Source organism: Tiliqua scincoides, chromosome 2 (assembly GCF_035046505.1).
Source record: "Tiliqua scincoides isolate rTilSci1 chromosome 2, rTilSci1.hap2, whole genome shotgun sequence".
In the NCBI taxonomy this organism is placed as follows: Eukaryota; Metazoa; Chordata; class Lepidosauria; order Squamata; family Scincidae; genus Tiliqua; species Tiliqua scincoides.
Genome location: NC_089822.1, coordinates 109,458,732 through 109,472,939, shown reverse-complemented (window position 1 = coordinate 109,472,939; position 14,208 = coordinate 109,458,732). Strand labels below are relative to the sequence as shown.

The following is a 14,208-nucleotide window of genomic DNA, read 5'->3' as shown; positions in this document are numbered from 1 at the left end:
TCAGGAACTTGTAGTCTTAATCTGACTAAACAGCATCAAGGAGACAGCCATGGCAGCCAGCTAAGGAAGGAGAGAACAAGACAGTTTAGTGTCTTACACAAGACTCCCTGGGATTCATTGAAACACCTTGAGTGCTGTTTTACCATATCTCTGTCTCTCCCTGAAACAGTAACATTTCCCATACACTTACATAGTCTGACTCATAGGTTGTGTGGCATAAGAGCTCACACAGAGCCTGATCAATATCCCCTGGGGCATTCATTCTTGCTTTTTCATTAATCTGCCTATGCAGAATTTATAAAGGAGTTCTGGAGGAGAATCTGAATTTAAAAAAGAACCCAGTATAGACCTATATGGCTTATCTTCTGTGAAGATATGCTTGAAAACATCCAGGTAATTTTCTGCTGAGTGTGGAAGGATGGAGGGAGCAACAACCCCAAAGGGGGGGGGGTCCTTGCTACTCCACATGGCTAGCCAGCCCTCCATTATGGCTTGCCCTCTCCTCCATGGGTATCCTCTTTATATGCCCATTCCTTTACTATTCCCACCAGATGATTTCTGAACAGAATCAGTGTTAGCAGACATATTGTCATCTTCTATATGGAAAGCAGAATTTGAAGTTTCTGGTCACATGTCTGCAGCCATTTTTATTTCATCATTAAATAAAATCAGCTGGAGCAATCTCATTAAGCTCCCCAATTTGCAAAGAAATGCCTCAGATTACCAGGATTTAAAATCTGGAACCATATTTAGTCAACGATCCTAAGCCCTGAAAAATCTTCCACCACTCAAGGAAGTAGGAACAGCATTACCGTGAGAGTGGAGGCAGACACAGCATCACATGGAGCTCAGAGCACATCCTTGAGCCTTGGGGTGAGCTTGATTTTGCAATCAAAATGACAGGCATGCATGTCAGCAAATGAAATGCTGGCTCAGCTGACTTGCCCCTCCCTCATCATTCAGGTGGGATGTCATTTTTTTTAATGTTTGAAAGTACCACTTACAGACTTGCTTTTAAAAAGGGAGGGGAACACTTAAAACAGCGGGGGGGGGGGGAGGATAACCATCTTTGTACACAGCTTGGTTTTGCTTTAGTCTTGCAGAATTACCCCCTGCAACCCTGGACAAGAAAGGGACATTTTGATCTGAATGCAAGAATTGCCACTTACTGTTCCAAAATTGTCTTCACCCTGAAAGAGTCTTGCTCAAAACTCATTTGAGGAGAAAATTTTAGAACTTTTGGGACTAGTTTTCATATATGGTCCATCATTCTTCCACCTAGGAAGTGTAAGCTGGATCGTGCATATTGACAATTCTCCAGCAATATATTCAAGGTGCCAGCATGTTGCAACATAGCCTAAAGATGTCCCTTAAGATCAGGGGTGATGTGATTCCTTTTAGTGCAGGAAATAATCTCCAGTCATGTGGATAGTTTCCTGAGCTCACAGTCTGCATCTGCTCAATTGGCACAAAGGATGAAATATTCAGTCATAACTATGATGTGAAAAGAGCTCCCAAAGGGCCTGATCAAAGCAGACAGTAGGATGAGTGAGGCGGCCTTTCCAGGGTGGGTGATGGTCTTGGTGCTGGTTCATAGACCCCATTTTATTAACCCCATGTGATTAAAAAAGTGAATAAATTTCTATGGAAGGAGAGGTGCATAAGAAGTGAGCATTTACCTCAAGAACGCCAATCCCTAGAGCTACCCCTCCAACAATCTTCCCATGCTGGTTTAGGAATGTCTGGACTTTAAGCAGGCAGCCCTGCAAATGACATAGAGACATTAGGTAGCAAAAGGTGTTTCAGATATGATGCTCTTCTTTCTCCTCCTCATACCATTTCCATGTTAACCAAAAATAACATTCTTTAAATGTGTGATGTCATTAAAACAGCACTCTTTGATCTACATTGCCAGCAGATGCAAGCCCATGAACTTGTCATTGGACACACTGTCTTCATAGTAAAAATGGGGGCATAATGAAAAAAAATAATAGGGCCCTTCTAAACAGTTAGAGACTGCAAAGCTGTGCACACTTTCCTGAAAGTAAGCTCCATCAAACATGATAGGACTTACTTCTGAGTAAACATGCAGAGGAGTGTACCCTGATGTATATATTTTCTCTCTCCAAAAATGTCTTTACTTTATCATTAAAAGCACTGAGGCTTTGTTTAGAAGATTAAACTTAGATTTGGTAGATTAAATTGGCTGTGCAAAGGTTCTATACTGTTAAAAATGGGGAGACATGTTGGCCTTAGGGCCCAAACAACATGCATATTACAGCCCAATACTATGCATGTCTACTCAGAAGTATGTCTCATTGAGTTCAGTGGAACTTACTCCCAGGTAAACATGCACAGGATTGCAGCCTTAGAATCTGAATTCTAGTATCCAACTATCTCCTTTGTTTGCCTGAAAAAGTATACATATAACAGTGCCCTGGGGGGAGTTGTACTCCCACAATTATACTGAATATGTACTCTGAATCTGTGGAATGATCTTTGGAGTGCATTACCACAAATAATCAATAAATCGTTTAGAATCAAGCACTCCCTTGGATCATCACATTCAGTTCCATGCAGCAGTACAATTAATGTGTTTTGCAGTTATAATCTACCAGATTCATTGGGACTTGCACCCCAATAAGCATGTTTAAGATTCCTTCCTTGAGCCCCTTTCCCTCCTCATTCTAGCTGGATGGAAACCAACTTCCCAATAATATAGGGGAAGAGCCATAGCTTTGAGTACAGCACCAGCTTTACGCGCCAAAGTTCCCATGTAATTAATATGGGGAACTACTTGCCACAGGATATTGTGATAACCCTTTATAGATAACCTTTATAACCATAGATGCCTTTAAATGAGAATTGCACAGATTTAGGGAAGAAAAGTCCATCACGGGTTACAAGCCACAATGACGATATGCAACCTCTGGGTTTTAAGAAGTAGCCTATCTCTGAATGCCAGGTACAGGGATGGTAACAGGATATATTTATCATGTTGTCTTTGTGCTCATAGAAGCACCTGTGAGATACAGGAAGCTGGACTAGATGGGCCCTTTGCCTGATTCTTATGTTCCAGTTTTAATTGCTAGCACCTCCAGACAGGGCTGGGAAAGCCCCCTGCCTGAAACCCTGCACTGGATAGACTAATGGCCTGATATAGGCTGATGGGTTCTGAGCTGTCTGTGACAGATCAGGAGAGAGATCTCAGGGTGGTGGTGGACAGGTTGATGAAAGTGTCGACCCAATGTGTGGTGGCAGTAAAGAAGACCAATTCTATGCTTGGGATCATTAGGAAAGGTATTGAGAACAAAACAGCTAGTGTTATAATGCCGTTGTACAAATCGATGGTAAGGCCACACCTGGAGTATTGTGTCCAGTTCTGGTCGCCGCATCTCAAAAAAGACATAGTGGAAATGGAAAAGGTGCAAAAGAGCGACTAAGATGATTACGGGGCTGGGGCACCTTCCTTACAAGGAAAGGCTACGGCGTTTGGGCCTCTTCAGCCTAGAAAAGAGGCGCCTGAGGGGGGACATGATTGAGACATACAAAATTATGCAGGGGATGGACAGAGTGGATAGGGAGATGCTCTTTACACTCTCACATAACACCAGAACCAGGGGACATCCGCTAAAATTGAGTGTTGGGAGAGTTAGAACAGACAAAAGAAAATATTTCTTTACTCAGCATGCAGTTGTTCTGTGGAACTCCTTGCCACAGGATGTGGTGATGGCGTCTGGCCTGGACGCCTTTAAAAGGGGATTGGACAAGTTTCTGGAGGAAAAATCCATTACTGGTTACAAGCCATGATGTGCATGTACAACCTCCTGATTTTAGAAATGGGCTATGTCAGAATGCCAGATGCAAGGGAGGGCACCAGGATGAGGTCTCTTGTTATCTGGTGTGCTCCCTGGGGCATTTGGTGGGCTGCTGTGAGATACAGGAAGCTGGACTAGATGGGCCTATGGCCTGATCCAGAGGGGCCGTTCTTATGTTCTTAATGGCCTGACTCATTCTGAAGCAACTTCATATATATTCCAACTTCAGCATAACAGAAAACACTGTAACCTCTCTCCTGATCCTAATGTTCCCTGTTCTCACCTACCAATATATTGTTTCTGCTTCTATCTAATGTTAGAGGAGAATTACTCACTCTGATTTTTTACTTAACATTTTCTAGATCGGCCATATTTGACTCAAAATGTTTGGGCTTCTCTCACCCATCAAAGTGTATGAGACTGGGTTTGATTTTATGAGCCTGGGTTTAAGTAACCCATGTTATGACTAGTAAAATGTGACTTAGGCTGCAATCCTATACCCACTTTCCTGGAAGTCAGTCCCATTGAATTTGTGGCCTTACTTCTGAGGAGACATGCATCGGATTGCACTGTTTGGGATCCTTGAAAGGCAAGTTACCTTCTCCTTTACTTCAGATTCCTGGCACTCTTTGTTGGTTTTACAGCAAGCAGCTGGATATTTCTGCTTCACTTTTAGGTAGGTAGAATTGCTGAAATCTGTGTAGTTGTGGAATCCACAGCAACTCAGCTAGAACACAGAGATCCAACTTGTTTATAGCAGTCATTTTGTGTTACACCTACAGGTGAGACAGTAGCTAAAGAAGATTTTGCATAACAGGGTGATGCTAGGATGACACATGGCAACACCAGAGCTAGACCACTGCTCTCCTTTCCTCCACACTTCCTCTTCCATTCCATTTCTCTCCTTTTTGAGGAGGAAGAACAGAGGCAGCTGTTGACGTACTGCTGGATGAAGGGGGGTGCATTTGGTATGTTGCCTAAAATGCCAGGAGGGTCTGGGCTGACCCTGGGAGCATGAAGATACTATGGGTCCAATTGTCTCTGGTGGCACATGCTCTGAGGTTCAGAATCAATTGTACAAGAGCATGGATTCATTTCAACAGAGACGTCGCAATAAATTGTGCCTGGTATCTTAGGAAGAGATGCTAATGTCATTCTCCCTGCCTAAATTTCTCTGTGGATTTTGGAGATCTGAATTACTGATGACATTTGCACAGTGGCAAGAATATGTTAGCAATACACCACTATTCCATTTTTGAATTCTGGACTTTGTTCAGCCTGCTATGCATGGACTGTTTGCTGATTCTCTTAGGGCTCCATCTGGCTCTAAGCAGCTGACCTTTTGTCAGGGAAGGTACCAGAGGAAGGCAGTCTGACCAAGGAAGTATGTCCTAGTGGTTAGCATTCATGCAAATGTTCCTGCTCTCCGCTTTCCCTTTTTAGGGATCAACAGTTGAATGGGGTGGAAAATTGGTAATACTATCCTCTGCCACCATCCCAGTCGAAAGAGGCTAGACAAAGGGGGGGTTGTTGTCTGGGGGGGGAGAACCCTCACAGTACAGCACAGAACTAACTAGACAGTCAAAGGGTCAAAAAATACATGATTTGTTAAAAATCCAAAAGTGGGAAGAGGGGGCTAGAAAAATGGGAAGGGGGGCTAGAAAAAAAGTGCAAGCAGGCTGATGGAAAATGCCTGAACTTAGTTGGAGGAACTCAAGCATTTGAGCCAATGGATATAATCACTAGTAACAGTAGATAGAGCTGGGATGCCACTCCAGAGCAAAGCATACAAAACCCCAATGCATAGCTAAATTGGTGAAGTCGACAGGTTGGCTGGGAGTAAAGAAGAGCAAACAAAACAAAATCATCTTCCTGAACTTGTCTAGCTAGGAATACAGTACCTATTGCTAGCTACTTTCATTGTCCCAGGTATCCTGGTCACTGCAGTTACTAGACAGTAAGTAGATATGCCTCCTGCAAACCAGTACTAGATATCATGGCAGACCTAACAGAAACACATACTGTACAAGGATCCATGCGCTTAAACCTAAGTAACCTGTTGGTAGGTGTGAGGCAATAGAGTTACCTGACTAAATAGGTGGAACCCAACTGGCCACTCCATTCCACCCCTTTACCAGACAGACAGATTTGATTGCCCAATCAGGAGGCAGATGCCAGTCTCAGTAGAGGCTTACCTACTCTAGGCAGGGAGAAGGACCCTGAATGCACAAAAGCACAGGGCTGGCTGATAACAGCATTTCAAACCAAACCTCACAGTACAGCACAGAACTCACTAGGCAGTCAAAGGGTAAAAAAATACTGTATCCCAAGAGCTTCTGAACTTCTGAAGTGTTTGAAACAATGAGACATAGGCAAAAATGGGGGAAGAAGAGGACATTCATCATATCTCTGCTGGACCTGAACCCAGGGAGAGACCCCCACCCCACCTGCCATGGATGAAGCAGTGCTATCTTATGTTTGCCTCATCTTCTTTTTATTATTAATAAGAATGCTGATATATAGTTTTTTCAGCAAAAGCGTTCACAAAGTAGTTCAAATATATGCAAATCAAATATATATAGCAAATAGCAAATATATATAGCACATAGCAAATCAAATATATGATGTAATGTCATTTAAACAGAGAGGCCCTGTTAAAATCTCCAGATTTGCTTTCAGTAGTCATTTTGAGATTGATGTAGAGTCCTGGAGACCCAGGCCAATCCTGGAGGGTTGGAGCCCCTTCTTTGTAGCAGCACTTCCAGAGGTGCTCCAAACTCCTTCAAAACCTCTGCTGTGGAAGCAAGCCTTAAGGAGAAATCTACTTCTAACAATATGATTAGAAATTGGATATTGTCACCTCTCTCATTGTGGTGTCCCATATGGCTGTGATGTCCTCTTGATTCCCGTAGTCCTCCTTTAACGTCTTCAAGGCCCAGTTTTTCAAATAGTCTATAAATATATCTGCCTGGATTCAGGAGACAACTCTGTAAGTAACTCATAACTTTAAAGGACTTTCTTCCACCTATCCTTTAAGTAGGCTGCAATCCTAACCACACTTTCCTGAGAGAAAGCCCCATTGAACAAAATAGAACTTACTTCTGAGTAGACCTGGTTAGGATTGTGCCCGTAATAGGTTAAAGATGTTGCCTGTCTGCTTCTCACCTGTGACCAACCTTTCCAGCACTGGATAAATTGCAATGATGTCATGGAATGTTTACAAACATGTTAAATGGTGACAGTAAATGTAAATGCAAGAGAATGTTGGGGGCAAAAAAATTCAACTTCTGTACTAGAAGTGAAAGATAAATTTGACCTGAAGAAAATATTATACAGGGTATAGGGCAGGAAAAATTGGATGTTGTTGTAGGGCAAAAGCTCAAAGAAAGCAGGGGAGCTGGATAAACCTGGGACACAGAGGGCTATGAAATGGACTGAGAAGGGAACCTAGAGGAAAAATGGCTGAAGGAGTGGGGAGAGACCAGGCAGTAGATCAAGAAGTGGTTCATTCATTAATACTTTTGTTCTAATGATGTGTGTGTGTGTGTGTGTGTGTGTGTGTGTGTGTGTGTGTTTGTGTTTCAAGTAAGATAGCAATAGCAAACCAAATTCCCTTTGAAAATGAAATTCTTTTGGAAAAGAGAATATGCATTTGTTGTATTGAGAGTGGGTGTCATGGCTTAAGACACATCAACCTGATTCTTAAACAAGCTGAAATCAATATTCTATATGCCAATGCATTTTCCCAATCTTATTCCTAATGTCAGCTTTATCTGCTACCCGCTGCCTATCATCTTCACCCCTACTGCAAGCCACAGAGGCTTGAAATTCTTTCAGAAGACAGTCTTGTGCCGCCTTAAAGATTGACACATTGATTGTGGTATAAAATTGCATGAACCAGAGGCCACTTGGACCAGATGCACAGAATGTTTTATCAATTGGCAGACGTATGTAGGTGTATATTTATGTACACATACACAAGGCTGGCATCAAGGTCTATGTGGCACCCAGCCAGGGGCAGTGCTAGGCCCCTGTGCCACCTGAATCCCCTGTCTACTGCTGTGTCTGGATGTGTATGCAAACCCAGCATCTCCTGTTCATCCTTATTGCAGACAGGAAAGGCACAAAGCAGGGACTGTGCATGCCACATTCTTTATAAGTAAACTAAAGGAGGTGGGCGAGTTCCAAACTGCAAATTCATAAACACCAGGCAGGCTGAGAGTAGTAATTTGGAGCCATGGTGGTTTGCTTTTTACCCCATCTTTCTTGGCTGCCACTGCTATGATCCTCTTCTGACTTGCACCCAGTGGTAGACTGGAGAGTATGGTAGAGAGATGGGCTCATCTGTTCACCACCCCTCCAAGGGTGGCACCCCATGTGACTATTTCAAGTTGCCTCATGGTTGGGCCATCCCTGCCTCCAGGTCAAGATCTGATCTGGGCCTACCCCTCCCTGGTGCTTGCATGTCCAAAAGCACATACTGTGCACATGCATGCACACACACATGGAGTTATCAGACTATTCAAAGATGCCCCTTCTTCAGCGCTTTGGCAGCACTGAGGGAGGGGCACCCTCCAAGCTGGGTCCACTTCCTTTGCCTGACCGGGACAGGTTAGGGAAAAGAACCAGAATGATCAGAGGATGCCCCTTCTCAGCACTCCAGTGGCGTTAAGGGAGGGGTGCCTAAGCGGCCTTCATCATTACCTCTGAGGAAGGCCAATTGCAGATGGGATGGGTGGGACAATGCAGCAATGGCACAAGTTGCTCAGGAAGACAGAATAAGGTACCAATGGCACAAATTGCTCAGTTGAGTGACTTGTGCTATTGCATTCTACTTTGAAAGGCTTCAGGGGTTCTTTAGTTGGCCCAGGGGGACCCATGGGCTCTTGGCCAGAGCCCAACCTCATCAGCTTCTGATACCGACCCTGTACACCAACCCACAAACAGGTCAACCCACAAACATGTTCTTACAAGGTGCGATCGTAATGTTCAACAGTGCAAGAGGCAGTTGTGACACATCACTCCAACAGGTCAAATGGAAACCCAGTGCTACAATGCGTTTACTTGTCTTTCTGGAACTATAGGTTTCTCTGTTGTTTTTGCTGCAACAGACTTAGGGTCCAACCCTATCCAATTTTCCAGTGCCGGTGCAGCTGTGCCAAAGGGGTATGCACTGCTTCCTGTAATGGGGAGGCATTCACAGAGGTCTCCTGCATTGTGGTTGCACCGGTGCTGGAAAGTTGGATAGGATTAGGCCCTAACAGAGCTACCACTCTAGAGTTTTTCAAAGGACACTTGGAACATCCAAAGTGGCAGCTGTACAAATTCAGTGACATTGCCTCCCACTGGTATTTCAAACAACTCAGTCTGCAAGTCCAGTCAGGTTCCTGTTGCTGCACAACCTGGATGTCAGAAGCCACAGTCTTCACCGAGCCCACATGCTACTGTTGACTTACCACAGCAGAGAAAGCCAGCACCACAACAGCTCCTGACACTTCTACTATGAAGACAATCAGGACGACCACAAAGAACTGGAAACAGAAAAAGACAGCATGTGACAGCCACAGCCACAGCCTGGGGACTATAGGTTCTGTGGAGGTTGCCCACAGCCAAAGCCTTAAGCCTAAGGACTCTGGGCTCTGAGGAAATCTCCACTTCCTTCTTAGGGTTTTCAACTCGGACTGAAGCTATTCTTGGAGTTTTCCCTCCTCCCCCACATTGTGTAATGCCAGCAAGCTGTTAAACTCTCTAGTTACTTTTAGTCAACACCTGGAAACTGATGCTATTCCAGAAGAGTCCAGGTCAAACCTATTCCCTAACTAATGAGGCTCAAAGCAGCAGCATATAGTTGGCTCCAATACTGATCTCTTGTACACCTTTTCCCCCCTGGAGTAACAGCATTCTACTGTAATGGTTATATGATCCAATGGGCGTCCATTTAACTTGTGCACTGTCATTCTTCTCTATGATTGATGACCACAGGAATACTGGTGGCAACATCTTCCTCAGAGGGGAAATCATCTCTTGAAAACCCCCTTGCTCCACAGAACAGAGTAGCCAGAACTCTAAAGTCTCTGCTTCTAAAGGGGAGTGAGCCTGTCAAAGGAATGCGTTGAGGATAGAAAGTGTTTCACCAGTCTTGTGAGAGCTTGTGCAGACCTTGACCTGAGGCTGTCTGGTATGGCCAAAGCTAGTGCTCCTCTGAAGACAGTTCTCTTTGTTGCAGTTCCTTTGCTGGTGCATTAGAGGATTCCTGTTACCCTGCACATGCCCGATCTCATCTGATCTCAAAAGCTAAGCAGGGTCAGGCCTGGTTAGTACTTGGATGGGAGACTGCCTGGGAATACTGGGTGCTGTAGGCTTATACCATAGTCTTTCGAGACTGAAGGTTGCCAACCATTTAGAGGATTCCATCTACTCCAACTGGATAGCACCACCTTCCCATTTAACCAAATGTGGCCATAGACCACAGAAGCCACAAAACACCCTTGGGTGTTCCATGCCAAAGATTTTATTTCAGTGCCTTATATATACTGTGTTAGGCCTGTTTAGCTCAGTCCACATCAATTAGCAGCAGCCACACAGTTTGGGGTCTTCTTTTTCAACCCTACCTGGAGACATCAGGGACAGAACCTGTGATCTTCCGCATGGAAAGCAGCTGCTCTGTCTTTGAGCTAACTGAGCCAGAGCATCTCCCTCCACCCTTTCACAAAACATGAGCCCTGCAGTTTCGTGGCATTTGAGGAGCACAGTGATCCTGAATAATATTTAGCAGTAGACAGTCTACTTCCTCCACAAGCTGGGAAAAGCATGGCAGAAAAAGATATGCGTAGGAAGTTCTTTAAAAGGAAGGAGGTAGTCCAAAGATCATAGGGAAGGGAATTACACAATAATAGGCACTGAAGAGTATGAACTGATAGAAGTGATAATTGCTGTAATTTTTATGGAAAGTCCATAAGGGAGAGGGGAAAGCCCCTGAGGTTGCTGAATGAAAGGATATGGGATTTTACTTTGATGAATCAACTTACACAATGTATTTGTGTTAAGAAAGGAAAACAAAACAAGTATTTTTTTAGTGAGATGGTTTCCATGCATAAATTACTGTAAGAATGAAACATGCAGCAAGAAACAGTGTTGCAAATCCTTGCTGCAGGTAATGATTGTCATTGTACCTTTATAGATGTAATTGAGCAACTTTTGTAGCATTTGTTTTAAATATGCATATTAATATGCATTAACAGACTGAAATATTGAGATAGAATGTGAGAGATTTGCAACATGTCACTGGTCAAGAATAGACCTGCGAGCCAGATTCCAGTGGGCCCCCCCCCCCCGGAGCCCTTCCCAAATAACTTGTGCCATGCAGGCAAATGTGCTCTGTAACCATGAGGGCTTTAATCTTAGAAGATACCAGCTTTATGACTGAAGCTGGCAAGCTGCAAGAAGGCTAGATTGTCTGGTTTCACCAACAACTATTAGGGGAATAGGTGAGAATTCCCTATTCTTCAAGGAATGTAGTGAATGTAGTTTTCCATCCCTATCACAGGTGAGAAATAGTGCAATTGTATGCATGTTTTCTCAGATGTAAGTCTCATTTTATTCAGTGGAGCTTATTCCCAATTACCATCTTATTACATGTATAGGATTCCAACTAAGGCAAAGAATAAAGAGTTGGACAGGTCATTTTATGATGGAAAAGACCTTTTGGGTTCTAATGTTGATTCACTAAATAATCTATAGACTAAATCTGATTCTGTGTCTTTTGAGGTATTAAATTCCAGTATCAATCAATAAAAAATTAATTATGAGATGTATATCCTGCTTTTCACGTAGATCAATAAAAGCAATTTATAAAATACAGACTATCAACACGCTAAGCTAATGCTAGCTTCAAAGGAAATTCTATCCCTGACCATAGAGCCTTACTAACAGTGGGTGATGCTGAATCAATATCTTAAACTTGACTCAGCCTCCTTGGAGCTGGTTACCCTGGAGTCCCAGAAACCAAGCTCCACCTTTCCTAGCTTCTTCTTTGAAAAGAGGCTTTTGTGCCTATCGGAAAGGTCAGGGTTCACACTCTTCTTACAGAACAGCTGTCCTTGTATATCAAGATAACGAAACCTAGCCCTAATTACTTCTTAAGATATTAGAACCTGCTCGGCATAGTGCTTTTGACACAGAGTTAAAGAGAAACATCAGAAGCTTGGCTGCCTTTTTATTTTCCTTTTCTGAAGTTGTCTGTGTTCCTTGATATCTTTCACCTCATTGAATAGAGCACTGTTCTTGCCTGGAAAGCTGTGACTAGCCATATCATGAGATCAAGCCCAGCCCTTTGCCTGTTACTGACCTGAGAGTCAGGGCTAGCCTATCCACAGGGCCAGCTGGCCACCTCAGGCAGCAGACTGGTAGCGGTGGGGCACCTATCTCTGCCTACTTGCTCCCACTGCCCCTCCTTGCACACCCTGAATCGGAAAAGGAAGGTGGAGAAAAGGAGAGTGCTGAGCTAGAATGTGGGAGAGTGGGAGGAGCAGAGGTTGGCACATCATCGGGTAAGGAGGAGAACCATTTCGCGTGCTGCCTCTGTCTTGGGCTGACCTTGTTAAGATGAAAGTTAGGAGGACCCCTGTACCCAAAGAAACAGGGGAGACTGGAGACCTTGCTCCAGAACCTATTCTCCCCCTTGTTAACTCCTCCACTGGGGGGGATCCTATCTAGGAGTTGGATAATAAGGATACCAGAGCAATACAACTTTCATGCCCCAATGTCAGAAAATGTGCAAGACCCCAGCCCAGGCAGCGAGCAGTTCTAGAACACTTGAGCCCTGACCCAGGCTGATATCCCTTCCCCCTTCTTTTGTTAGGGCACCTACCAGCAGCAGCAGGCATTTGCTTTCTTTCATAGCCCCCCAGCATCCCAAAAAGCCCATGAGGAGAAGGAAGCAGCCAATGCCGATGCACAGGTAGCCTACGTTAGTCAGCTGCGTCAACTGTGGAGTTGCAGCTCCCAGGATCTTCACAAAGGATTTGCTGTCCACCTTCACCCAGATGCCGACGCCCAGCACAGCAGCACCCCCCAGCTGTGTGGATAAGGGAAAGCCGAGGAGTCAGAAGGGGTTGATTCAAGGCTAGAAAGCCCTGACAATGCAATGAAAAGCTGATATCTTAAACACTGCCCCCAACACACACATGCATACACCTTACCCACCCACCCCCACCGCCAGTTCTTAGATAGGCTGTTTGTAGATACACCAGCCAGAGATAGCCTTAGCAAGGAAGGGGCTGGTCTAAGTCAGGGTAGGGGGGCACTTGTCATCACCCCTCTTTCCAGAAGCCATGCCCAGTAGAGTTCATCCCCCTTGTTGGGTTTAAGGAATTGACTAGTGAAAGGGGCATAGGCATATAAGAGAAGCAAAACTGGAATTTCCTGGCCTCCCTACCTAGATTGGATTGTAAATGCAAGGCATGACAAAACATTAGAATGCTGCCTGTCTGGTGTGAAATGGTGTCATGTGTCCAATCTATCCTAGAGAGAGATGTTGGGGTCTAGGAAAGACCAGGCTGGGTCCTGCCTGTGGACTTTCATTGGCCATCCCTGTACAAGGTCAAGGCATCACCCACAACTACAGCTGCAACAATGTCCCACAGTGTGCAATTTGGGATGATCAATGCTACTATGCTGAAAATAGAGACAAAGCTTGCTCATACTGGACACCTTCTGGTGGCACAGAGATGACCTTGCAATGATGCATTTCTGCAAGGATGCAGACGATCCACTTGCTCCATTGCTCTACCCACCCTCAGTGTGCTTGACTGTCCATCTTCCATACTCACAAATATCACACCGTTGAACACAAACATCATCATCTTCAAGAAGGTGAAGCACCCCATCTTTCTGCACCTGTAACAGGGATAGCCAAGAGAGCAGCAAATTCCATGCTTAGCCATTGCGCAGCATCTTCATAGTTATCCAGTTAAAGAGACCACAGAATAGTTGACAATTGCAAACATAAGGCTGGCTTGGGCTAAATTCTGAGCCAGTTGCTACTTCTCTCAGCAGCCTGCTTTGGATAGCTAGGAGGCATATATGTGGACAGCCAACTTCTCACCACCACTGCACTTTTTGAAGGCCTTCAGACAAGTCTAGGTTCTATTCCTCACTTTTCGCTGATCCATTCATACTACCTAAAACTAGGGGTGGAGTGGAGAAAAAGAAGCTTCACAGGAAGAGGAAGGCACTCTCTTCTTCCTGGTAAGGTTTCCCTTCCTACCAGCCTTCCTCATAGTTCACTTTCTCCCTCTTTTCCATTTGAGAAGAGATGGGATTGGCAGCTGTGGAACCAGATAGTATCTCTTCAGCCTATGAGTTGAAGCAATTGGCACTTTGGAGTGCC

General features: G+C 44.5%; 1 protein-coding gene across 1 annotated transcript; it reads right to left on the bottom strand.

Moving 5' to 3' along the window:
- TSPAN16 (tetraspanin 16) lies at positions 1-13,705 on the bottom strand. Its single transcript, XM_066612688.1, has 7 exons — positions 13,649-13,705; positions 12,688-12,894; positions 9,275-9,349; positions 6,679-6,786; positions 4,417-4,545; positions 1,680-1,763; positions 1-60 (listed from the first exon to the last, which is right to left on the bottom strand). Exons 1-7 carry the CDS (start codon positions 13,703-13,705, stop codon positions 1-3), a joined length of 720 nt encoding a protein of 239 aa, XP_066468785.1.
- Positions 13,706-14,208: the final 503 nt, after the last annotated feature.

What these genes read in the sequence shown, in the direction of transcription:
- TSPAN16 (XM_066612688.1), bottom strand. Translation starts at nt 13,705, where the DNA reads ATGGGGTGCTTCACCTTCTTGAAGATGATGATGTTTGTGTTCAACGGT. An exon ending in GCAAATGCCTGCTGCTGCTG is followed by an intron (nt 9,350 to 12,687) that starts GTAGGTGCCCTA and finishes TTCTGTTTCCAG; the next exon opens with TTCTTTGTGGTCGTCCTGAT. An exon ending in TGCTGGCTTTCTCTGCTGTG is followed by an intron (nt 6,787 to 9,274) that starts GTAAGTCAACAG and finishes TCCTGAATCCAG; the next exon opens with GCAGATATATTTATAGACTA.